The sequence below is a fragment of the Sphaeramia orbicularis genome, chromosome 6, assembly GCF_902148855.1.
Source record: "Sphaeramia orbicularis chromosome 6, fSphaOr1.1, whole genome shotgun sequence".
NCBI classification, from domain to species: Eukaryota; Metazoa; Chordata; class Actinopteri; order Kurtiformes; family Apogonidae; genus Sphaeramia; species Sphaeramia orbicularis.
Window position 1 is genome coordinate 49,151,267 of NC_043962.1, and position 26,313 is coordinate 49,177,579.

The 26,313-nt window shown below is 38.5% G+C and overlaps 1 protein-coding gene across 2 annotated transcripts; it reads left to right on the forward strand.

Annotated features, from left to right (window-relative positions):
• Positions 1–810: 810 nt before the first annotated feature.
• On the forward strand, positions 811–26,169 carry LOC115420555 (transmembrane and coiled-coil domain protein 3-like). 2 transcript variants are annotated; one of them, XM_030135895.1, is made up of 4 exons: positions 811–1,041; positions 19,483–20,459; positions 23,163–23,298; positions 24,415–26,169. In XM_030135895.1, the coding sequence occupies exons 2-4, from the start codon at positions 19,483–19,485 to the stop codon at positions 24,715–24,717; spliced, it is 1,416 nt and encodes a 471-aa protein (XP_029991755.1). In that variant the 5' UTR covers positions 811–1,041; the 3' UTR covers positions 24,718–26,169. The 2 variants fall into 2 exon arrangements, with proteins under 2 accessions (XP_029991755.1, XP_029991754.1); XM_030135894.1 differs by having other exon boundaries at positions 811–1,030.
• Positions 26,170–26,313: the final 144 nt, after the last annotated feature.

Sequence of the window (26,313 nt, forward strand, 5' to 3'; positions counted from 1 at the left end):
TGCGACTACTAATTTGCTGCTCCATCAGTCTGGCATGGTCAGTCACATGTTGCCTCCTTCACAGGCTGTTCCAGCACCTAGTGACGTAGGGTCGTTGTATCGTCCGATCAGCTGGGCTGCGATGGACTGGTCACTGACCCCATGCAGTAGACACCAGTCTAAAATGACACATTATCGGCCAGTGCAGGGTCGCGTCCCTGGGACAATGGTGGAGCGCAAAGCTTAGGGGTGCACAAACAACAAGCTTGAACATGTGCTTTCTACTCAATCTTGCTGCTTTTTTTTTTTTAAGGTTAATTTTCCTTAGCATTTGCTTATGTTTTGTGTTCGCTGGCTTTCACAACATTAAATCGTAAAGTAATAAATGGGCACAATCTGAGTTGGAAAATATTACCAAAACACCAAACAACAGAACATTTCAGAAATTTAGATGAAGAGTATTCAAGAATATTATTTTCTATGAGCATAAATATTGGAAAAGGAAAATGAACTAAGAATGCCAAACACTGAAACAGTTTTGTTTTTATTTGATAATGCAAATAAACCCTGAAGACAAACACATTATGATAACTAATAAAGTAAAAAAGTTACATAATTGATCCTCATAAAATTGTGATCCTAAGGTTACTTTTCTTCTTTCAGTGTGCTGAAAGAGTTAACCCGTCCTCGTCCGGACACACACACACACACACACACACACACACACACACACACACACACACACACACACACACACACCACACACACACACACACACACACAGATAGGCGGAGTTTGGTTCAGACACACAGTTTATGTGCCTTTCACGAGCCGGACTATGTTGTGTGTCCGTGTGAGCGTGTAGTGTGTTGGGGGGGTTGGAGTCACAACGGGGACTAAACATGGGTACGATGTTACATGTAAGAAGTAAACTGGTCCAGAACTGAAGATCCAGTGTCTTCGAAGTGTCCACACACGCGGGACTATGCCCAGCGCCACCGTGTCCGTGCGAAGTTTATCCGAAGTAGAGAAATACCTCATCGGCCGGATGGTGAGTGTCATGTGAGTGTATTTTGCAGGATTGTTGTATCATAAAGGTCTCGTAGTTTACCAGCGACTCATTATTGTCATTGTTTACTAAGTCTGCGTTGGTGGATACCAACAGATGCTCTGCGTAAAAGCGACGCACATCCAGGCGAAGATGTACGGGTTGTTTTTACGGAGATGTTGCGCTAAAACTCGAAAGTCTTTACAGTATGCTAGTATAAATTCTCAAAGGGTGTATTTCAGATAATGGGTCGATTGTCAAGACATTTGACGGGGACCCAGACGGGATCATCCGTCTGTGTAGCGTTCTATTGAAATCCCCTCCATAGATCTATCAGAAGGTTATTTCAGCGTTTGATCGATATGTTTTTGTCTTTAAAATGTCAGAGTAGATTAGAAAATCGCCATCGTCTTCTTGTTTCGTCCACATAACAGCGGGACAAAGAAGCTCACTTTCAGTAGAGACAATCTATTTTAGTCGATTTCCACTGAGAAATTCTGTGGTGTTGTTGTGGCGTTTTAGATATATTAATGAAACTCTTTGGCATTACTGAGACTCTTGTGAACCCTCACCATGTAAAGTCATCATTTCATGGCATTGTTTTTTCAGCAGCAGCAAAATAGCACATTGCATAAAACCTGCAAGTATGGACTAACCAAGTGCAAAAACCCCAAGAATTACTTTAAATAAACACATTAGTCTGTAACTTTAATGCTACACATTTCTATCTGTATAAATACAGCAGTTACACTAATATATGTGGGCAACTTAAAATGAGTGGTAACTGAGTAGGAAAGTTTGGACAGCACCGGTATCTAATGAGTGATCTGTAAACAGATTATTTGCCAAATTGCGATTGACCACAGTGAGAGATCATGAGATCCCCCCAGCCTTGCTTTGAAGGGCTAATTCATTACACTAAAATATTTTGTGGGAAAACCATTGAGCCTATACTAATTGAGTGACTAAGTGATTTTTGGAATCCCCCAACATACCTGCCTTTGAACTAGGTGTTTCACAGTTGAAACCAAAGAGTGGAACGTCCTTCTAGTGTACCCAAGAAGTCAGGCAAAGTCCCTCAGCAGGTTGTTTCTCTTTACGGTACATGTGTGACATCATGCATCCTGAACGGTAGATCTGCTCTGGCTGGTTTTAGCTCCTTTAAAACTCATCTGCTTCACTGTGAATAATTGCAGACACTTCAGGTAAGTGTAACACTATCTCAAATCAATGAAATAAATAATAATCTCCTTTGTTTAGAATAGAAAGTATTATACACAAATAGTATGAGCCTGCAAATTATACCAGTGTGTCTAAAGACCAGCAGTTGAAGGGAGCAGCTCTTCTGACTATTGGCAACCTTTAATACCTCTTGACAGAGTAATTAGCCTCGTATACATTTTTTCTTGACACAAATGACATTCTAGTTCCTCAAAAAAACCCAAAAAACATTGTGCAGCAGATATAGTGGGTTAGAGGCCAAAGATGATGCAACATCTCTGTTAGAGCGGCTCAACTTCCAGCCTTTAACCCTCAGTGGATGTGAATTCAGGAAAAGTTTTCTCAAATACATATATCATAATTATTATTTATCACAGGATAATTCTCTTTTGCTTCAGGTTTATATTTTTCACATTCTCAACTTAAAGAATTGACTTAAATGTTTCAAGGCTGCATGTTTAATCAAATTTTTATATCAGCCTGTGCAAAATACCAACCATACCATACCATACCATACCATATCATAACATACCATAACATACCATACCAACTTTATTTATAAAACACTTTAAAAACATTACAGTCGGCCAAAGTGCCATACATGAATCATAAAACAAGGGGAGAAAAACACAAAAAACGAAACAGTGATAACACAAGATGCAAAATGGGCGAAGTACAACAAAAGACACTCATCATAAAAACAAAGACAAATTCAAATCTGGCAAAAACAACATAGGGAATCTTAAAAAAAAAACAAAACAAAACAAAAAAAAAAACAACAAAAAAACATCCCACTCATTGATTAAAAGCCAACGAAAAAAAAGTACATTTTTAGATGTAATTTAAATGTGGTCCGAGACTGAGCCTGTCTAACTTCTAAAGGCAACTGGTTTCACAGCTTTGGGGCAGCAACAGAAAAGACACGGTCCCCATGAAGCTTCTTTTTAGCTTATGGGCCGACAGGCCGTAAGCTATTGTTGTCATGCGGCGTCCGTCGTCGTCGTCTGTCGTTGGCGTCTGTCGTCTGTTACGAAAATTTCAATCATCTTCTTCTCCGAAACTACAATTCCGATTGACTTCAAACTTGGTATACAGCTTCTTTATGATGATGTCAACAAAAATTAGTGAAATCATTTGGATCCGGATCTGATTCTGGATTTGGTGCCACTTTGAAAAATGTCCCCATTATAACAGATAGGAAGTGGATCGATGCAATAACTCAGTAAATATAAATGATACCAAGTTGAAATTTCTACAGTACAGCCCTGATGGGGAGATGACCAAAACATAATGTCCACATGCTGATCAGGATCTTCTTCTGGATCCGGGAACTTATGGAAAATTTAACATGGGCTGTTATGTGGAAAACATTTCAATCGTCTTTTTCTCCCAAGCTACGGTTCTGATTGACTTCAAACTTGGTATACAGCTTCTTTACGATGATGTCAACACAAGGTATTGAAATTATTTCGATCCGGATCTGATTCTGGATTTGGTGCCGCTTTGAAAAATTTTCCCATTATAACAGATAGGAAGTGGATTGATACAATAAATCACTAAGTATCAATGATATCAAGTTGGAATTTGAATTTTTTACAGATCTGATTGGAATATGACCAAAACACGGGCTATTTCTGAAATATAATAAATACACATAACTGGGTGATAATGAATGGCATCTGGATACATTTCCCAAAGATTTTAATTTGGTCGGTAAGATACAGGGCCATTGGTCCTATTTTTAGTTTTTGGGACCACAAGCTGCAGCTGATCTACTGACCTGAGAGCACTAGAGGGGGTGTTGGGGTGGATCAGGTCAGACAGGTTGGAGGGGGCAAGGCCATTCAAACATTTAAAAGTAAATAAAAGAATTTTCAAATCAACTCTAAAATGCACTGGCAGCCAATGGAATGAAGCTAAAACCAGCGAGATATGTTCATGTTTCTGTGTGCCTGTTAAAAGCCGAGCTGCAGCATTTTGAACAAGCTGCATTTTCGCTCAAACCAGCATAAAGTGCATTACAATAGTCGAGTCTAGTAATCACAAAAGCATGGATCACAGTTTTAAAATGATCCCTAGACAGAATTGATGTAGCTTTCCAAAGTTGTCTCAAATGAAAGACACTAGACTTGACCACACCACTAATTTGTCGGTCGAATTTAATATTGGGGTCTATTTTAACACCCAAATGCTGCGATATATCCAGTTTTGAGTTTAATTCTGCCCATTGTCCAATTCTGAAAAATGCTACATCTGACATCGGCTGGGATAGAGGCGATCAGTCTCTGAGTGTTCAGGTATGGATGTTAGACTGGAGTAGTTCATGGACATCTGTAAAACAGAATGACAAGACACTGACGCAGTACCATGTGCAGCTCTGAGAGGTACTTTGAGTTTTTTTTCTGCTTTTATGACTGAATAAACTCTGGCCTAAAAATCAATATTCATCTAAATGTGCGCTCTATGTTGAATATTTTTGCAACTTTTTATTGTTGTCATGAAGTCTTTTTGTAGATGGCATGAAAAATTAACACTTAATAAAGAAAATGAAGGAAATTAACACTAGATGACAAACTTAGGGACAGCAGCTTTGTTATTGTCTTGATGCATGTTTTTTGGTCTTTTATGTGTTTCTTTAATTCATTGTTTTCATCCTGTTATGTCTTAATTGGTAAAATTTGCATTTGTAAGACGCATCCTTGATTTCTTTGAGAACAAAAATTACAATAGTATACTTCACTTTCCATATTATTAAGCTACCAGATGGAACAAAAGCCCACCACGTCTACATAATTCTAAACCTTTTATATTCTACCAAAAGTCTTGAATCACTAATAATGTACACTTTCTTGTTCTCTTTTTGGTTTCTAAAGTTTGTTGTGGCTAATGAGCTGCCTGATTCTTCTTGTGTCATTGGGTCTATTCCCTTTCTTGGTCTGAATCAGTACTTTGGCTATAACCGCATATCTGTCTTAATTGAATCCCATTCAATACTCAGTCCATGGGGGCAGGCAGATGCTGGGAGTGTTAATGGGCTATTGATTCAGTCTTGGACCAGCTTTATGTCCATCTGTGTGATAACAGGAAATACATCTTAAGCAATTCAGGCAGCCAATCTCCAGGGAAGCCTTACAGGAAACTCAAGGCTTAAAAGTCTGCGGCTGGTTTTGTCCTCTTTTCATTGTGATGAAACACACACAAATTAAACTCCAGTGAAATGTTTTGCAACCAAACTGCCGCAGTATAAGGAGCTGAAAGATGCTGATGAGAGGAGGAGGAGGAGGAATGTTTGGATGGAGTACAATCAAAGATGTACGCCCCTGTTGTTCTTACTCCCTGGTTCTTTTCCATCTCTCGGTGCAAGCCCTGAGTGGGTGACTGTTTGCATTCATGAGGATCAGCTGGAAGGAATACCAATAAGCACTGCAGGCTTCTTCCCCTCTGTGGTTCTGTTCTCTGCTGAAGGGACGGTTTTGTTCCATCTCGATGAGCGTACCAGCACTACTGCCCCATGAGTGTGTTTATTTGGCGTGCACAGTGATGATGACAGGGAGAACACTACATAATTCCCCTTTGCACCAAACACCATGGCCTCATCGCTCTGATCCGATTTCGTCCAATCGGTGCCAACACCTGTGCTTGTGTCTATGTTTGCATGAGCAGACCTACATCATGGTGGTTTTATCAGATTACAGCTGGTTTTAGGAATGTCACTTCCTGGTTAAAGGGATAATACCGTCCCTTCCTCTATGCAAGTGTCTGTGGTTTGACTACTAAAAGTGAAGGACCAGCAGAGCAAGAAACCATCCTGAACCAGTTTCTATTTCACTAGTACAGTTGTTATTTAGAACTCATGGCAAAAGGGTAATTACTGTAGTTGATAATTGTCACAAAAGTCGTATATAAGCCTTTGTCTTTTAAATTTAAGACTGATATTTGATCCTGAGTGAAAGTCCTAAAAAACATTCCTTAAAAAATTATGTAGAATATGAAGCAAGACACATCCTGGCAAAGACTCACCTGTCTACATTTGTCTACTTCTGGTCCAGTCAGTCACTGCAGTTTTGGAATCCTGTCTACATGGCTGCATCTCTCTCTATAGATGAGCAACATCTAACATAATTCTCCTCATTTAAAAATTCTTCTTTCTCCTATTCTTTTCAGCTCACTGGCCAATAGGCCATGAGCTATTGTGAAGGCTGTGTGTCTAGCATTATCTTCGGCATTGTCTTCATTGTCATTGTCTCTGTTGTCGTCATCTTTGTCTTTAGTAATTTTTTCAAACATCTTTCCCAACAAAACTACTGGCCAGATTCATTTCAAATTTTCTATGTGGCCTCCTTGGGACAATGTCTACAAAGTTTGTTCAGGGTTTTGAGAATTTAGATTTTTGATGTTTTGACAAATTTTTGAATTAAAAATTTACCTTTACTTATAATGGGCCATATTTTGATGGTTTATAACTTGGCAATGATAGTTACTATTGAGCACTGATAGGAAGTCATATATGGACTTTCATTTAATTAGTTGAGTTATTCTCCAGTGACACCATAGGTGTCAAGTAATGAAGTACAAATACTTTGTCACATTACTTAAGCAGAAATTTTGGTTATCTATACTTTACTGTAGTAATTATTTTTCAGTCGTCTTTTTACTTCTACTCCTTCATTTTTAAAAATAGTCTCATTGCTCCTTTTGGTTTGTACGCAGTCCTTCGCACCTGCACATGACACAAATCATGTCACACTCCAGAAAGGACATAGCAGACGTATGTAGCATAGTATGAAGGTGCCCATGGCAGAGACTCAAGAGAACTCAAGCAAAATGTCCCAACTACTGTACTGCATATAGACAACCATACAAGGGTAATTGTTACCAAGCCTGTCCTAGGTACATCAATTTTCTTGTCCAGTTTTGTGATCTTATACCTGTTGTCCTCACAGATTCCTGCAGCTAAGCTTGGATGTACATTTACATTCCAATAAAGATTATTGATAACATGCCTCTGAAGTTTGACTTTTTGCACCATTACAATACTTACAGGTAACTAGTCATCATATCTTCTGCTCCATGAAACACATGCTAATGCTCACTAGTACACATATATAGTTCTTTAATACATTTGCAGTGTACTAAAATGCGTTCATTTTCAATGGGCATATATGCAGCTGAAACAGGTAGCCTAGTGCATCCCAAATTTTTAAACATTAACATTTTCATATAACATTATAGTCATTATGGCCTTTGAAAAATGTTTTTTGGGAGGTGGGATAGTGCACTATAAGCCCCTGTGGCACCACCTAAGCTTTTGTCTGAATGGTATTTTTTTAATTCTTACATTTACTTTTATACTTTAGTTTTGAAACCAGTGCTTTTACATTTTTACTTGGGTAAAAAGCTTGAGTTGATACTTCATCTTCTACAGAAGTCTTTTTAAACCCTAGTATCTGTACTTCTACCTGAGTAATGAATGTGAATACTTTTGATACTCTGAGTGCCACCCACTTCTTGTAGGAGATTGATCTCCTACATCAAGACCATTGGACTCTAACAGAGACAGAACTTGACAACCTCACAAATTCAACTTGTTGATTACCTCCGCCAAGGAGGTTATGTTTTTGCCAGGGTTTGTTTGTTTGTTTGTCTGTCCGTTAGTGTGCAACATAACTCAAAAAGTTATGGACAGATTTGGATGAAATTTTCAGGGTTTGTTGGAAATGGGATAAGGAAGAAATGATTACATTTTGGTGGTGATCGGGGGTGAGGGGGCCCATGGGGGGGGGCCACTGATCAGCCTTGGCGGAGGTCTGCGCTCTCCGAGTGCTTCTAGTTCTTGATAGAACAGGCCTTGTTTTTTTTTTTTTTTTTTACGACAACAGCAAATTTCCTGTGATTGTTCTGAAAATTTAAATAATCCAGAAAGTGTTTTCAGACTCCTTGTGAACTGATCCAGATCAAGCTCACCACTTTAGGTCAGATCAAAGAAACTCTGACGGATTCACACCAACTGCACCAACAGACCTCAGTTCCAAAATTAAGCCACTGTAGAATTGTATTGAAATTGTTGTAGCACTGACAGCCACTCGATGCTGTTCCCATAGACTTACATTGAACTTACATTGAAGAAGTAATACTCATTCAGGTCTCATCTGTTTCATTTTCATCCTCTAAAAGATGATCCAGTCCATTTATGCGTACATTTTTCCTTTGTTTATAAGATCACAAGCCAAATAGAAGGTTTGATGCATGTCATGTTGGACTTTGATTGACAGGTTTCTGTATGACAGCTCACCTGCTGAGTCAGGCTTAGCATTAGCTAGGGCTGCAACTAATGATAATTTTAACAATCGATAAATCTGTTGATTATTTTAATAACTACCGTTCTTTCCAACTATAAGCCGCACCTGACTATAAGCTGCACTCACCCAGTCTCCAACGTCTCACCATCGCGTCATTGATGCCAGAGTTACGTGCAGCAGCTCTACGTCAGCCGGATCGATCGTTAGCCGAGAAAACATAAATTAACTGCATCATTTTAGAGCCGCGGGTTCACAGTGTGTGGAAAAAAGTAGCGGCTTATAGACCAGAAATTATGGTAATCAATTCATCGGATAAACACAAAAGGCTCAGTTCTTAAAGATCAGTATTTAACCTAAAGCAATATAGGCTGCAGACAAATCACTACATCCCCACAATTGCTTTGGGTATGATTAGTGAGCATTAGTTTGCTCCCTAGACTTGTTATGGCTAGAGACTAGCTAGCTATAGTCTTCAACCAGCTCTGGTTATAGGCTGTCAAACTAGCATTGTAAGTATTAGTTCCAGTCAACGATAGGTAACGTTAGTCTGGTGGCCTGATAAACAGAGATGGATGAAAACATTATAATTATGACAATAGTGTCTAACTAGCTAGTGGGCTAAAGTAAACACGACACGTAGGCTATCTTAAGCTAGGTTCACATTATGTTTGCAGTGGCCACGGCAGCCCCGTTTGCACGGAACATAGTGCGCCGTGGGATTTTGGCCATTTTTTTCTCCATGTTCAAGTTTTGTTACATAAATGACGCACTACGTTTTGGGCAAATGGGCTGGCCACCGCTAACATAATGCAAACCTAGCTTTAAAAAACTGTCCCAGCTTCCGAAGCCTCAGCCATGTTGCTCTGTGTTTTCCTCTGTTACACTACACAGTGTGTGGGCATGCCTCAATTTGAATGTGCTCAAGACCCAACAGATTGACTGCTGAATTTGTTGCCAACTCTTAAGAATCGATTTGGATTGATTCGTTGTTGCAGCACTAGCATTAGCTCACCTCTGACACCATGGGTCATGTAGTTTTGCTCATTTTGTCCATGGTTACTTGTGGCTCCAAATAACCAATGTGGTGATGGACAAATTGCAAAGTACGGGCTTTAAAACAGCAGTTCAGAAACAAACAAGTGACATCAGAGTTCCTCTGTCCAATAATTATGTACACTTTATAGTCTAGAGCAAGGGTCCCCGGTCCCCGGACCGGTACCGGTCTGTGGATCATTTGGTACCGGGCCGCACAGAAAAAACATTGTGGTTAATATTAAAGCAATTTTTTCCATTAGTCTTGCGGAGATTTTATTTTGAAAAGCGACCATTTCTGCCCTCACCTCACAACTGCTCTTGACTCTGGCACGCCATTTCATGAATCAGTAGTAACACAAGCTAAAGAAATGGGCCAAAAACAAAGTTCACTGGAGAACTTTTTCAGGAAGAAATGAGGAAACAGTGAGGCTGCAGAAGGGTCACAGACTGCCTGCAAACAGAAGGCTGCATTTATAAGGAAATACCATGATTCCTGCCTAAGTTACAGGTTCATCACAACAGGTGACACACAAGCGCCTCAAACTGCTCCGTCACATCAGTCCATGTTTGAGACAACTTCAAATCCCTTTCCATTCTGGATTAAAGTCAAAGCAGAATACGCGGATATCGCCACAAAAGTCATGAAAGTCCTTCTTCCGTTTCCGATCTCATATATTTGTGTGGCTGGGTTTTCTGCGATGACAGTCAACGAGACAAGAATCCAGAGTAGACTGGATGTATGGAACACAATTGGAGTGTGTGTCTCCCGTCACCCCCAGATGGGACCATCTAGTTGCAGGGAAACAAGTCCAGGGTTCCGACTGATTCTGCATTAGGGTGAGTTGATATTATACTGTAGAATCATTGTAATTGTCTGATATACAGTGTAAGTGTTTCAGATCACATGCTCTGAACTGAGAAAGGTTTTTGTTATTGGAACCCCCACACCTCTACCCAGTCTGCGGAAAATTTTCATGCATGAAACCGGTCCATAGTACAAAAAAGGTAGGGGACCACTGGTCTAGAGGACGATTCACATTTGCAAATTTGGCTCATATCAAACTGGAAAGTTTTGGTCCAATCACGGTAGGGTTGTGCTTAGTACATATTTTGTTTATTTTCTTAAAAAAAAACAACAACAAAAAAATCAATCTGAGTTCTCATTTGACAAGACGAAAGCGATATGAAGACAATAGAAAAGTAACAGTCAGCTGAAGAATTTTTGATATAATACAGCATCTGATGGTAGATTCTTTGCATATGAAGATCACTGAGTGTTCTGTCTGTTCAAGGCAGGGGTTCTGGTGGCTGAACAGGACCTCCTGCTTTCCCTCTCTGATGCTAGCGATTTACAGTTGTGATCAGTGCCTGCTGTTGCTTCATTTGGACCTGGTAACGTCAGTGTGGAGCTGTGTGCTGTGTTTGCAGTTGGCATTCTGGAGACATTCATGCGCATGAATTGTGAGACCACTGCAGTTGTTGCAGCATCAACATGGCCTTGATGCCATGCCATTTATTCAGCCAATGTCATCCCCAACCCTCACCCAAAATATTTGACTGAGAACATATTTTGCATGAAATAAGCTAACTTTGACTTTATGAACAAGTAATAAGTAAGTAATAAATCAAATAATCAAATGAATAAATAAAACTGAATTAATGAAAAAATGTGGAACATTCATTTAACAATCTTGGTGGGAGTGATTTTTAAGAAGCCTATTTTTCAACTACTATCTTCCTTCATAGCCAGTATTTCCAGTTAGAAGCCCAATATCAGCCATTGGCCATTATCTGTGCTAATTTGCACAAAGTGCAATAGTTTATCAATCACTAGATTAATTGGTTTATCACAAGAAAAATGCAATGATTTGTGGTTTTAAACTCTTTTGTAATACAGAACAGCAGAATATTTCATAAGTCTAGAGGGTGAATATTCAAGACTGCTGTATCACATATAACAGCAATACTAAAAATAATAATAAAGAACAAGAAAAGCACTTGGAGAGCACAGACCTCTGCCAAGACAGATCTGCCTCCCATGTTTGTTTTTTTGTTTGTTTGTTAGCAAGATAACTCAAAAAGTTATGGACGGATATTCATGAAATTTTCAGGAAATGTTGATACCTAGGGGGGCCCCCCACCCCCAATCACCACCAAAATTTAATCATTTCTTCCTTGTGCCAGTATCAACATTTCCTGAAAATTTCATGAAAATTCATCCATAACTTTTTGAGTTATCTTGCTAACAAACAAACAAACATACACACAAAGCAAAGTGATCACAATACCTCCTGGCAGAGGTAAAAAAAATGCATATTGTTAAGTGCACATCCTCTGCTGACTCACCCAGGTTTAAACAATTCGTGAGGTTTCATCTTACTTTGTTTTAAGTCTTAAATGCTGAATTGATGCATTGCCTGCTCCCTTTGCTGCAGTGGGTATATCAGTGTAAGGTCTGTTTTTTCATGAGGAATTGAATCACTAACTAGACCATTGATCCAAGGGGGAGCATTGCGGTGCGAGATAAGCAGCATCTGCAGTTTTTCTCAGCTCCCCTGACTTTGCCTCCAAATTATACAGTACAGTCTGTAAGACTTAGGCCAATTCACATCCAGGACAACACAGCTCACCCTCATTATCTTTATGTTATGTTGTGTATCAAGGTCATATTAAATGGGTCATGGTGCTGGACAGACGCTGTGTGCTATGTATGTAGGGCAGCATGGGAGATCATGCTGGGGTGAGGTATGAGGGAGGCCTCCTGCATAGGCTGTAGGGGGAGACGGCAATGATGATAATGATAGGGATGACGTGTTTGGGAACATACTCCTTTTTTTTTTAATCCTATTCTTTTTCACTCTGTCTCTTTTCCTTTCTACTGACATACTAACATCATCTGGTAGGCCAAACAACAGTGGGTGTGGATTTGTACGATGTCCTGCTTTGTTGATTTGGCTCAGTTGGAGTGGATTAATGTGAAACAAAAGATGAGACCAGGAGGAGGAAATGTGAGGACAAACACAAAATAGGGAAATTAAATGTGTAATTCTTGCTAATACCAATGTAAATTTCTGTTTCTTAATTTAGTTTTTTCTTCTGTGTCGCACAGTTTGGTAAAAAAAGTCAAATTCTGGATAAAATAAACTTCAACTCTATGGTATCAGGGGACTTGCTGGGGAGTGGGTAAGAAGCTACCTAACAGAAAGGGTGCAATATGTAAAATGGGGATGATACTCATCCGAATATCTTGGCAATTCTTGTGGTGTCCCCCAGGGGTCTGTCTTAGGACCAAAACTATTCAGTGTTTGATACATGTCTAATGACATATTTAATGTGTCTCTGTCACTTAAACTCATACTCTTTGCAGATGACCCCAACATATTCTTCAGTAGTGATAATTATAATGAACTTGTAACCATGATAAATGAGGTGTTAAGTAACTGAAAAAGTGGATGGACAATAATAAATTATCATTAAATTTAAACAAGACTAAACCAATGATGTTTGGAAATTTTAAAACCAATTCAGAACTACAGATAATGATTGACAGAGTTCAAATTGGAAATGTCAATGAAAACAAATACTTACGAGTTATAATAGACAGTAAATTATCATGGAAAGCCCACGTGAGACACATAAAAACAAAAATCTCCAAATGCTTCTCAATTATAAACAAAGTGAAACCATACGTTAACAAAAATGCACTCCATACTTTTTACTGCTCCCTGGTACTCCCATACTTCACATATTGTGTTAAAGTGTGGGGAAAGTTACCAGTGCACCATTAATTGATTAGTCACATTACAGAAATGAGCAGTGCGGATCATACACAAGGTTGGATTTCTACAACACATCCATCATCTGTTTATTCAGTCAAAACTATTAAAAATCCACGATCTTTTAAATTATTATACATCAATTATCTTATTCAAAGCATTCAACAAATTACTACCAAGTCATATACAAAAATGTTTTACAATTCAGGAGAAATTTTGGAGATTTCATGTTACTCAAATTTCGAACCACTCATAACCGTTTTTGTGTGTCTGTATGTGGAATGAAACTTTGGAACAGTCTGGATATCCAACACAAGCAATGCCAAAATATCCACAGATTTAAACTGTTATTTAAACATTTGGTTTGGTCACAGTTTAAAGACAGAGGGTCTTAATACTGATGTTACATCAATAGTCTGTCTTACAATGTTAATGTGTGCTTGTTGTTCATCATCTAGTTGATATGTGTTGTCCATTACCTTCTGGTATTGTTCTTACCTTTGCTGGTATGTGCTGCCCTTTACCATTTGTGGTATTGTAGTTTTATTTTTACCATTGTTGGTATGTAATTATTATAATGTAAGTTGACGGTTAACTGTTATCCGTGGTAACACCACCAAGAATGTACTTTGTTTCTATTTTTCATGCACGTTTTGGTTATATAATGTAAATGCTGTCGAATGAGTTTATTCAAATTTGGTGTAGGCTTATTTTGTTTTTTGTTCTGGCTTGAAGTCTAAGGACAGGAGTGAGTAACGGTATTATGTTAAGTTATTTGATGATGAGAACAGGGGTGGGATTAATTAAGTTTTTCTTCTTCCCACTCCTTTTCGAGTGTACATGAATGATTTTGGAATTTTTGAACTTGTATGTATTCTGTAAATGCTTGAAATGAACAAAAATGAATATCATTACTACAATTTGAATTTAAATGCTTGAATGTCAAAGAAAATGAACAGATGACAAGTCTTGACACATGTAATTTTTTTGTTTATGCTAAATGTGAAGAATTCCATCCAAGCATTCCTTAGATATTGTGCTCATAGGAATGTACAGACATGAGGCTTCCGGAGTCATTTCAGTTCATCCTTGTGACAAGTGATGTTCTATTAAACTTTTCTTGAGAAATTACACATTTTGCATGTAATAGGAATGGATGAAGTAGTTTTTTTTGTTTTGTTTTTTTTGCAAAAAAATAAGAGAATCCTTTATTAGTTCCATGAAGGGGAAATTTGCAGTGGTACAGCAGCACAGGAATGGTAAAAAAATATATAAAAATTATGGTATACTAGTAAGTATAAAATATATCCAAAAATATGCAAAGTAGCAATCAGTAGAAATGTTAATAATAATAAATTTAAAAAATATATACATATTTTAAAATCTTATAGAATATATGTAAAAGCAAAATATGAAGTATTACAGTTGCACATTGTAAAATAAGATTGCACAGTCATGAAGAAATGACATGTTGTATACCTCTCTGCTCAGTGTCAGATCCGAATTATTACCAAAATGCACTCTGGACCTCTAAATTGCACCTTTTTGTGATTATCATCATTATTTCTTTAAAGTTTAAAGGCTTTAATATTTAAAGCCTTTTGATGAGTGGCAGTTGAAGAAACTAGATGATCTTTTGTCAAAAAGACAATAGGACAAGAAATGATGAAAAAGATAAGACATCAAGATAAAAACACAGATGGCTGGATTTTGTAATTAATTCCTGAAATTGTTCATTTTCATTATTTTAGCAAAGAAAATGAAGCAATTAAGCACAGAGGTCTTATTCAACAAGACGACATAGTGTAACAAACTCAACAAAACCAAAAGTGTTGATTAATAGTAGATTTTTAGAAGCCAATATAATAGTCTGTAATAAAAATGGCAGATAGTGGATTAACTCACAAATACCATCTCTACATGTCCTTACACACTGTCTATAATGTGAAATTGGATTTATGTTTGCCATTTGATTGTGCCGCTCTCTATTTGTTTCTAGATATTCAAGGAAACAAAAAAAATCGTATTCCTTTTTTTGTTGATGAAATAATGATGAATACAGAGCTGAATATAGAGTTTGACAACATAGACCTTCATCTTGGAATAAAAACTCTGCGTTGTTCATGGACACGCTGCATCTTTCCCACCACTATGCAATTTTTTGTTGTGTTCAGGGGGACTTCGTAAACTCTGCAATCTAAGTGGCTTTGTACAGCAAATTGTGGGCACTCGGCAACACAAAGGCAGAACAACTGTGGGTTTTTTTTATGCAGGTTGACACCATTTTTCACACTTCAAATGATGACAACTGTACAGGTCTCCAGTAAATTTACCTTGTTGTCTGGTTTATTTTTTTGCCACAGTAATGGTATTAGCTCTTCATTACCTCCGCCAAGGAGGTTATGTTTTTGCCAGGGTTTGTTTGTCTGTCTGTCTGTCCGTTAGTGTGCAACATAACTCAAAAAGTTATGGACAGATTTTGATGAAATTTTCAGGGTTTGTTGGAAATGGGATAAGGAAGAAATGATTAAATTTTGGTGGTGATCGGGGATGGGGGGGCCCACGGGGGGGGGGTGCAGACCAGAAAATTTCATCAAAATCTGTCCATAACTTTTTGAGTTATGTTGCACACTAACGGACAGACAAACAGACAGACAGACAAACAAACCCTGGCAAAAACATAACCTCCTTGGCGTGGGGGGGCCCACGGGGGGGGCCACTGATCAGCCTTGGCGGAGGTCTGCGCTCTCCGAGTGCTTCTAGTTTTAGAGGCAGTGAAATGTCACAAAAATTCATTAAATTTAAATCTGCACAGATACCCTGATTTTAGCTGTGTTTATTTATTTATGTCAGCCGATTAATCATCTTTTTCCATTTTTTGCTCCAATCTACCAGCTTGTAATGATCAACCTCCTCTGGGAGATAACTGGCACCTGCTCTACTGTTTGCCTGATTTGATTTTTTTAGTGACCTCTTCATTAAGGACAATCTGACTAAATGACCATCTGCCTGGCAGCTTTTCCTCTTGTTACTTTGTTTTCGCCCTCCTCCTACTTCCTAATGCTATACCCAAAGACCATCAGTCCTCGCCTATGTTTCACCCTCCTACCTCTACAACCCCTGGAGAATGCCTGCATAAGTGTTTTGGGAGAAGTGAAGTGAAAAGTAGGGCAGCCCCTCCACAGATTTGGAGGGACGTTTTCATCAGCGTGAGGCTAATTCATTTAGCAGTCACTCATCCAGAGAAATCATCCGATTGCTCCAGCAGCTAGTTGCTTTAGAAATCTGCAGCGGCACCGGTGGTGGCTGCAGTGGCTTGTGGCTTATTGTTAAACAGAAATGATCCAGTATTCAGAGAATGTCACCCCAACAAAATGTTACTTGTTTTTAGTTTCAAGTGTATGTAAAACATCTGGATTGGGTTATTGTGTTTTGTGAGCCAGTCTCATGAATCAGACTTAAAGCTGTCGTGTTTTCATAAAGGAATGCTTCCTCCCTCACTGCAGCTGCATGATAACTATTTGGCTTGATTTCAACTACTCCAGCTACATGGGTGTGAATATGGAAATTATATCAATACTCTTTCAATGTCTCCCACTCCTGTCAAGTGCTGCTTTCACTGCAGGCCTCAACAGTCACTGGTTATCAGGTCTGTATTTGATCCATTTTACTCTCTTGCTGTATTTGCACAATCACAACACCTTGAAGTAATAAGTGTCCTTCCCTGGATTCTGTGTTTGGCCTCTAATGCTACAGAATGAGATTTCTGAGCAAGTTTTACTGGTGATGGAAGATTGCCTGAAGGATAAGCTTAGTTTGCATTTTGTAGGAATAGCCTGCAGTTCAAGCTGTCTGTCTGTAAAGGCAAGCGTTTGTGTTTGTCATTTGAAAGCTAAAACGACTGGGTAATATGAGCAACCTACACCCTACACTTCCTACTAAAGTAGAAGGATATTAGAGTCCTCTTTCTTTTGTATGACAAACGGGTTTGACAAAAGAACAGCTTGTCTTCAAATCTGATTGTTTTGATAAGATATTGCTAGGATTATGATTGGGTACTCAGCTCCTCAGCCTATAAATGAGGCCAGTGAATGCATATACAGTGTCCCTGCATCAGAACGCTGTCCTGCACAGAGAAGAGGTAGGACATGACAAAGTGTGTTTTTTTTCTGCAGAGAAAGACGCCAGTGTTCAAGAAGGACAGGCATTAGAGACGGGGAGAGAGTGGGAAGAGGACAGAGGCTGAAATACCCTCAGCATGCTTGTGGAAAGAAGCATGGAATTGTCCTATTGAAATGTTTTTATGTAATACATATTATATACCACAATATGCATCTTCAATATATACATGAACACATAAAGAGTTTAAAAGATACATATTTGTATGTAAAAAAAAAAAAATAATAATAATAATAATAATAATTAAAGCAGCTTCTGTGTTGAAAATACATGAATAATAAATGTCAAAGATAAAACATTGTTGCTCACTATATCAGCTTCCAAATAGAGTTTAGCTTGTTGATGGACTTTGAGGAATGTGCCAAGAGCAAAAACTGTTAAGATGTAATAATTAGATTACTCATGCCCAGCTGAACTTTTTGTGCTCATCATCAGCTGTAATTTATTATGTATTGTTGTGGATGTGTGTACCAGTGTATGTCTGGCTGTACTTAGTCATCCTATTAATGGTTAACCTTGTGTTCTGTTCCACCTGACAGTCATGTGTCTTCCCTCACAATCCCTGCTAAACTTTATTTGTATTATTCAGTTGTAAAGGTTCTTAGTTGCGATATGTAACCCTCTACATGGATGTGAAATTCTAGAAAGGGATTGATGTTAAGTCTTACCAAGTGAGCTGTGATTTGTGTATTTGCTTGGAACTAGCTGTGTTACATTGGTTTTGGATTAGTGCAGCTTTGTGCAGCCGTTAATGCTTGTTGTACAACATGTTGTGTTAGGCTTTATTAGCTTACACCCCCTATAGTTATTCTACTGTGCTACTGTGAGCCTTTCGCAACATTAGTTGGTTTGTCAGTCTGCTGTTTCATTACAGTGATGTATCACTTAAATAACACTTTGGTTTTCTGCATGAAAACCTAATTTTGTTCTCTTTGCTTTGACTTCCTCAGTTTCCTTTTTTATTTTAGCATAATTGGGTTTCCTGCTGTACTTAAAGTTGCTTGCTCAAATTATCTTTTGTCTGTTTCACTTCCTCAAATTTAGAGATAAGTGCTCAACTCAGCGGTGAACTATTGACACATAACTCAAAGACAGACTGTAATGTTGAGTCTATGTGAGGCAAATGGTAATTTACTGTAAGAAAAATGGGACAGTGTCTGCAAGAGGGATTTCCTGAGCCTTGTGGACTTATGTGCCATCATAACTGACCTACATTACGTGTGCATGTTCCACTTATTTCACACATATTAATAGTTATCTGAATTTCATCATCCGCACATGTTACTGTACACAAATATGATTAAACTGCGGAACAGATGTGACAATAGCATTATATACACATCCAGATGGCCACACAGCGTCAGCGGCAGAAAGCAGAACAAAAGCAAGAAGATGGCTATTAATTAATGCCTAAAAAAGAAGTTAAAAGAATAAAAGCAAAACATTTGGCCTGTTTGGCCCGATTATTTACATTTTATGGTTCCTACTTTCGGAAAATATGAGCAAATGGTGTCACCGTCAGACAGAGCTACAAGTGAGCCCATGTGGCTTAAGTTAACTTTGTTAAAACCTCATTCATGTGAAAGCGAAAATTTGCTTGTCATATTTAGTTTTGATTGTAAAATGTGAAAAATGTGAAAATGTCTTTTGTATGTATGTGACAAATGTATGTGACTTCATGAAGAAACTGGTAGATCAGTTATTGCGTCATAAACAAAATGAATTGAAGCCAAAGCCAAAACCAAAACTACAGCCTAAAAAATGAATATGATTTCATTTCAATTCACTGGAGATTATCCTTTCAAATTTTACATCCAACTGACTCTGTAAAGCCCTTTGAGATAACCTTGTTGTGATATTGGGCTATACAAATAAAACTGAATTGAATTGAAATGGCCCGTTCGTGCTTTCAATGAAGCCCCATATCTTTGTTTCTCATTTGTAGATGGACCAGAGTACTGAGGGCAGTTTTCTGAGCATACCTTCCATGCGTCGGGGTTCTTCAGAGAACAATCTAGATCTGGACCTGACTGATGGAACTCACAGTCCTGCTCTTGGTTTCGAGGTGCAGCGCAGTCGCTCTTGCTTGGACAACCTCCAGCAAAAGATCCTGAAAGTCACGGAACAGCTGAAGATCGAGCAGACGGTGCGAGATGCGAACGTGGCTGAGTACCTGAAGCTAGTGAACAGTGCTGATAAGCAACAGATGGGACGCATCAAGCAGGTGTTTGAGAAGAAGAACCAAAAGTCAGCACAGAACATTGCTCAGATGCAAAAGAAGCTGGAACAGTACCATCGTAAGATGAAAGACAGTGAAATCTGCCACAGTTCGACACCACATGCACCAATTGTCAAACACAGCACCATCCCCAGGGAGTCTCCCAGAGAGCTGCTGAGGGATATGACTGGCAGTGGCCGACACCCCACCATGGACAAAATCAAGACCATTGGACCTGGCGTTTCCCTCTCCCCACCTTTCTTCTTCAGCAAGCCAAGAGAGTTCGCGAACCTCATTAGGAACAAGTTTGGCAGTGCTGACAACATTGCTCATCTCAAAACCAGCATGGACACCTCCTCACCGTTGCCCACTGACAGCGCAGGAAAGGGGCTAAGTAGTAGCACCTCCATGGTAGGCAAGCCAAAGTATCCCAGTGATGATGAGTGCTCCTCAGGGAGTGCTTCCATTTCAGCAGACAGTAATGGGAACCCAGCAGGAGTATCCGCAGGGCAGATGTCGGGTCACGTCCAAAGCCAGGGCCACCAGGGAGGGGGAGATGGAAGCAGATTGGCTCTGAGTCTGGAGGAGGTGAGAGAGATCAAAGAGGCCCAGAATCAGCTCGAGGAGGACCTAGACGAGTTAAAGACTCAGGTCAAGAGGGAGTACGAGATCATCAGCCAAACACTGCAAGAGGAAAGATACAGGTAAGGCTTACATGAGAAATAACTGATTAACTGTCATACAAATGCAATTAAAAATGTCTTTTTCTGTCATTTGTCTGCTTCTCTAGTGCTTCCCCATTAAAGCACTTTAAGTCTCACAATAGTGTTTGTTAATACACACTCAGTAAACAAAATAAAAAAAGAAGGCCTATTTATTACTATTGAAAAAAAATTGAGTTTCTGTTGGCTTTTTGAACTTTTTCAATGAAGGCAAAACTAAAACTGAACATAAGCACACAAAAAAATTGTGACAATGACTAATTGAAGTTTGAATATCAAGATGAATAGGGCACAATGAGATTAAATGATGAAAGTGTCAGTGAAATCTCAAACAGTGGAAAAATGCTGTTGAATGGAGACAGTTGCAAAAATAATGCATGATACATGTGGTTAGCTTAAAAAAGTGGTAAGGTGATTATGTAATACCTGTGAGAAACCTAACAACAGGCTTGTTTGTATCATTTCATGTTGTTTTATTTTTAGTGCAACAGCCAACCAGACTTATTTTTCAGAACACTACATAGGCCCTTTTCCACCAAAATCTCAGGAACTTTATTACCAGGAACTTATTTACCAGGAGCTTATTTGGGTAAAAGAATTCCTGGTAATTGCGTTTCCATCGCACCCCGAAGTTCAGGGTAATTTATTCAAATCAGGTTGATGATGTATGGGGGAGCAGTAAAAGACACTGCAGTACAGCTCATGTACATTCACAAACTAAGCTCTAACATGATAAAATGACACAGTGCTTGAAGTGGACAGTTTGGGTTTAACGTTTTACTGGTTGTTGAATCACTTAATTCATCTGGAATACATTTTAAACTAGAAAATCACTCGGAGAGCGCAGACCTCCACCAAGGCAGATCAGTCCCCCACCCCCAATCACCACCAAAATTTAATCATTTGTTCCTTGTGCCAGTATCAACATTTCCTGAAATTTTCATCCAAATCTGTCCATAACTTTTTAAGTTATCTTGCGCACAGACAGACAGACAAACCAACACCAGCAAAAACATAACCTCCTTGGCGGAGGTAATGAAGTTAGCCATCATCACATATCCTTAATTTTCAATTTAAAAATGATAGAACTTGTATTTTCAACTTCTCATTCATTAAACTCCCCCCCCCCAGGGCAGCTGTGGCTACAGATGTAGTTTACCACCACCAGAGGGAGAATGTGAGCGCGAATGAATAATGGGTCAATAATGTAAAGCGCTTTGGGTGTCTAGAAAGGCGCTATATAAATCCAATCCATTATTATTATTATTATTAAACTAAATCACATCTAACTTTAAGTGTGAGTGAGTGTCATTTCTATTGTTTTATAGATATAGCCCAAGGTCATACAGATTTACTCAAATGCCTGCATTTAATTCGACTGCATATTACTAATAAAAGTACTTATACTCTACTTATATTTTGATGCCTTGTAAATGAACAGACAATATCAGGTTAGAATTTTTTTTAAATTAAAAATTGAAACAAAAAGGAAAAAAAACAAAAAAAAAAAAACAAGGTGCCTTGAGATTAAAAGGGAAAAAAATATCAGTGAAAGGTTTGGGCTTCTGGACCAGTGTCCACTCTGTGGTCCTGGTCCCTTTTTCACTTTCCTACATGAAAAGTAATAAAAATGCAAACATGATGACAGATTCCTACTACTATGATGTGACGTGTGGAATGTCTTAAACTGGGCCATTGTAAAGAGCAGTAGACGATGGATGAAGGCACAAACGAGCCACAGGTTCGAAAAAAGAGGCAAGTCCATCCGGTCCATTTCAGATGGAACTCACAATACATAAAGAATAAATCAGTGTTCCGCTCACAACAACAACACTAATACATCCAGGTCTCTGATTTAGGTTTAGCGTTAGACTGTTGACCACTTACCATTAGCATTAAGTTAACCCAATTTTTAACTAAACAACTGAAGTGTCACTGATTACTGTTACAGCATGGAACGAACTAAACAGTGAATATTTATATGATATACATATCATTGGTTTGTTCGGCAGTCGGATCCACTGCTACCGTTGTGGTTGTTTAGTTTCGTTTAGTTAGTTTCTTTTCTTTCTAGTTTCTTCGCCTTTTTTCGTATTTCTTTAGGCTTGTGTCTTACATTTGGCTCTGACAGCTTGTTGGCTAATTTTACTGGAACCTTGATCATTTCGTGTCAGCGATTCAAAGTCCGTCTGAATTTACTCCTCCGCAAAAATGCTCAAAAGAGCCTGGACCTTGTTGTCTGTCCTCTTGTCGTAGCTTCTCTTTTGGTCCATTTTCCAAATTATCAAAATACAAAGCCTGTGGAAATGAAATAAAGAATCAATGAAATTGTGGCGGGTGAACGGAATGTGGACACGCTGCGAGTGTAGTCCACCAATCAGCGTTCCCCAGCACACAGCCCCGCCCCTAAGAATTCCTGGTAATCTGAAAAGTACTACCTCCCTACCAGGAACTTCTTTGGGGAAATTTTGGGGCCGAGGGAAAGTTATTTACCCAGGTAATTTTCGGTGCAAACGCACTGGGGTTTTTCAAAGTTCAGGGTAATGCTCAAAGTTCCTGGAAAAGTTCCTGCAGTGGAAAAGGGCCTCATGTGATTCTTCAAATTTCCATCAACAGCAGCACAGTACATTATTTAGATCTGCCTTTTAAACTAAATGTATGAATAATACTTGTGTGTCCTTCCAGGTATGAGCGTTTAGAAGACCAACTAAACGATCTGACGGAGCTTCACCAGAATGAGATGGCTAATTTGAAGCAGGAATTGGCCAGTATTGAGGAGAGGGTGGCTTACCAGGCTCATGAACGCGCCAGAGACATACAGGTAGATGTTAATGCTAATAGATCAGCAAGCAGGTCAGAGAATATGCAATACATTAGATTAAAACAAAACACATCATCAACTCCTGCTTCCTTTTGTGTGTGTACAGTAAAAACATTTCTGTCATTTTCAATATATTGCATTCAAGTTGTAATACTATTTTCAGTTCTCATCTGAAATTTTAGTCAGGTTTCAGCCACTGCAGCTGATAATGTACAAGCATGTCAGTGAGTTTTGTACAGTTTAGCCTGCAAAGAATTTACAAAAAGCCAAATTAATAAATTCACCATTTTTGTCCATTTCCACATTGAAATAAATACAGGAAATTCAATTGAAAAGAAGCTAATATTGCTACCTCTGGCACATTACAGTAACATGTAAGCTGAAATGTTAATTAATGTACATTAGCCATTGTAAATAAATAATGTAACAAAAGGTTAAATGGCATGTGACTGAGTGACAGAGTAGATCAAAAACAAGGGTTTTTTGGCAACTAAAATACAGTGATCAAAAAATCAGAGGGAGTTAGAAATAAAAGCCTATAATATAGTCCTTTTCTCCATATTTACACATTGGTCTATAATGAAATCTATAGAGATATTCTGTTAGCTTCTGTGATACTGTGTTTATAAAAAATGAGTGGCAGAGCCATTTTTATTCAATCACAAATTGGCAGAGTAATATATAGGAACAATATGGTGTGTGAATTAATTACATTAATTAAATAGAAGAGTTCTCTAGTTTTGAAAAATTGACCTGAATGACACTGCAGAATGCAAAGGAGAGCCATCAGTTGTACATGACAAAAATAATGTAAAAGATGCCTGACGATGACATACAAGACAAAAATAAAGTATTGTCATAAAAGAGGACAGCAAGACAAAAATGATATAAAAGATGTATGATGGTTCATGACATTTTTTTCTTGTTTGTATCCCAAGAAGATCTGAATACCTGTTTTGTGTCTTGAGCTGTGTCTTGAAATGTCTATGTGGCATGTGGCCCTTTGTGTTTTGGGAAGATTTTGCGTTATAATGTACTCAGAGGTCAGTGGAATGCCCTGTAGAAAACACTTAGGAAACACTCAGATCCACAAAGTTTCCTCTCTGTGTCCCTCAGGAAGCCCTTGAGTCCTGTCAGACGCGTGTGTCCAAGCTGGAGCTCCAACAGCAGCAACAGCAGACGGTCCAACTGGAGAGCCGTGACGCGAGGGTCTTACTGGGGAAAAGCATCAACATCATGCTGGCCATCATTACTGTCATCCTGGTGTGTGTCTCCACAGCTGCCAAGTTTGCCGCTCCCTTAATGCGGAGTCGGCACCATGTGGTGGCTACCATCCTGGGAGTATGTTTTTTGACCATATTCTGGAAAAACTGGGACCGTTTACAGTATGCCATTGACAGGATGCTGGTGCCTGCCTGATAGGGAGGACACAAAGTTGACTTCATGATAGGAATGTCTGAGACGATTGGTTCTACAATCTTTGAAAGACACCAACACCATGCATTTAAACATAAGTGTTTTTTTTTAAGTCAGACTGAAATAAAATTTTAATTAATTTTTTTCTTGTCTAGAACTTGAATGTGTGTAGCTAACAGTTTTATTCAGCCTTTTAAATTAATATATGCTTTATAACACTGTACCTTGCAATTTTTTAGCCCAAGGATTGACCTAAAATCGTTTATAAGAAATTTATTTGAGGATAAATAAGGGTGATTTAAGAACATTTTTATAGTGGACACAGCAGCAATGTGAAAATCACCCACTTGCACAGGTTTTGGGCAAATAACCTATAAATGAGTTCAAATTTGGAAAATAATTATTTTGTTCTGTGTGTTTCTTTACCTCTAACATCTCAAACTGTTTCAAGCCTGCACACACCAAACTTCAAGGTTTTACTCACCCAGCTACTGTTACAAAATACTAATGCAAATGAAAAACCTACAGACTAAAACACTGCTGCAATGTTCTTTTTTATTATTTTTCTGTATTTCTTTCTGCCCTGTGAGGTCAGTCATCTCTAAAAATGTGTGTGCAAAGTGCAATGTATTTGACTTCCAAGACCACTGTTTTTCCAATGATTCGATTAGAGAATGTTTTATGTCAATTTTTTAGAGGTTGACGGGGTGGTGCTAGACAGTGGGGGTGTGAGGACATGTCATTAATGTTGGCATGAGAGATCTATAACCACAGAAGCCACTGCTGGACTCTGATAAGACCAGCTGTCTCCTCTCTCAAGGGCCAAAAATCAATCCAGCTGCATTACTGTGATGTTAGTATGGCAGTATCGCCACAAGCCACTCTGTGTTGCAGGTCCACATATGCACACACCCAAACAGTACAAAACCAGCTCTCTTTATTTTCATGTCTGATGGGGTTTGCACAGTTTGTGGTATATGTCTTTAACTAATAATGTGATTCAGGGGTGAGGGATTATACTGTGATACAAGGCCTTTTGAGGAAAATGCAATTGCAATTTTTTTTTTTTTTTTTTTTTTTTAAAGAAGCAACTGCTTTCTGTAGTTCACTGTTGAAACCAGAGCACATTACAGGTTCTACCTGATGAACTATGACCCTATTTTTGGACTGACCAATGTGTTATTTCATGCTATATTTTCTTACATGACCACAGACCACTTTTAACATTTGTCTGCCATAATAATATGTTTGTGTTGATGTTTGTTGTTCTACTCGCAGTATCATATCTGTTCCTGTTTTAAGATACCGAGGAAGTTCTACCTGCAAAACTACAGATCTGGTTTACATTGTTTCATCACCTCCAGTGCACTCTGTGATCAATCAGTTGTATTTTCATGCATTATGTGCCTTTGTCTGAAAAGTCCTGTTAAATTAAACAAACCTTTTTAAACAATGTATGACTGATGATCATAATTTGGTGTTTTAAATGTGTTGTTTTCACAATTTCTATCTATTTTTCTCTTTTTCTTAAGTTTTTCTATTAGCATTTACATTGTTAATTTATTTGAAGCTTCCTCAAAGTGACCTATGTTTCAGCAG

What these genes read in the sequence shown, in the direction of transcription:
- LOC115420555 (XM_030135894.1), top strand. Translation starts at nt 965, where the DNA reads ATGCCCAGCGCCACCGTGTCCGTGCGAAGTTTATCCGAAGTAGAGAAA. An exon ending in AATACCTCATCGGCCGGATG is followed by an intron (nt 1,031 to 19,482) that starts GTGAGTGTCATG and finishes TCTCATTTGTAG; the next exon opens with ATGGACCAGAGTACTGAGGG. An exon ending in CTGCAAGAGGAAAGATACAG is followed by an intron (nt 20,460 to 23,162) that starts GTAAGGCTTACA and finishes GTGTCCTTCCAG; the next exon opens with GTATGAGCGTTTAGAAGACC.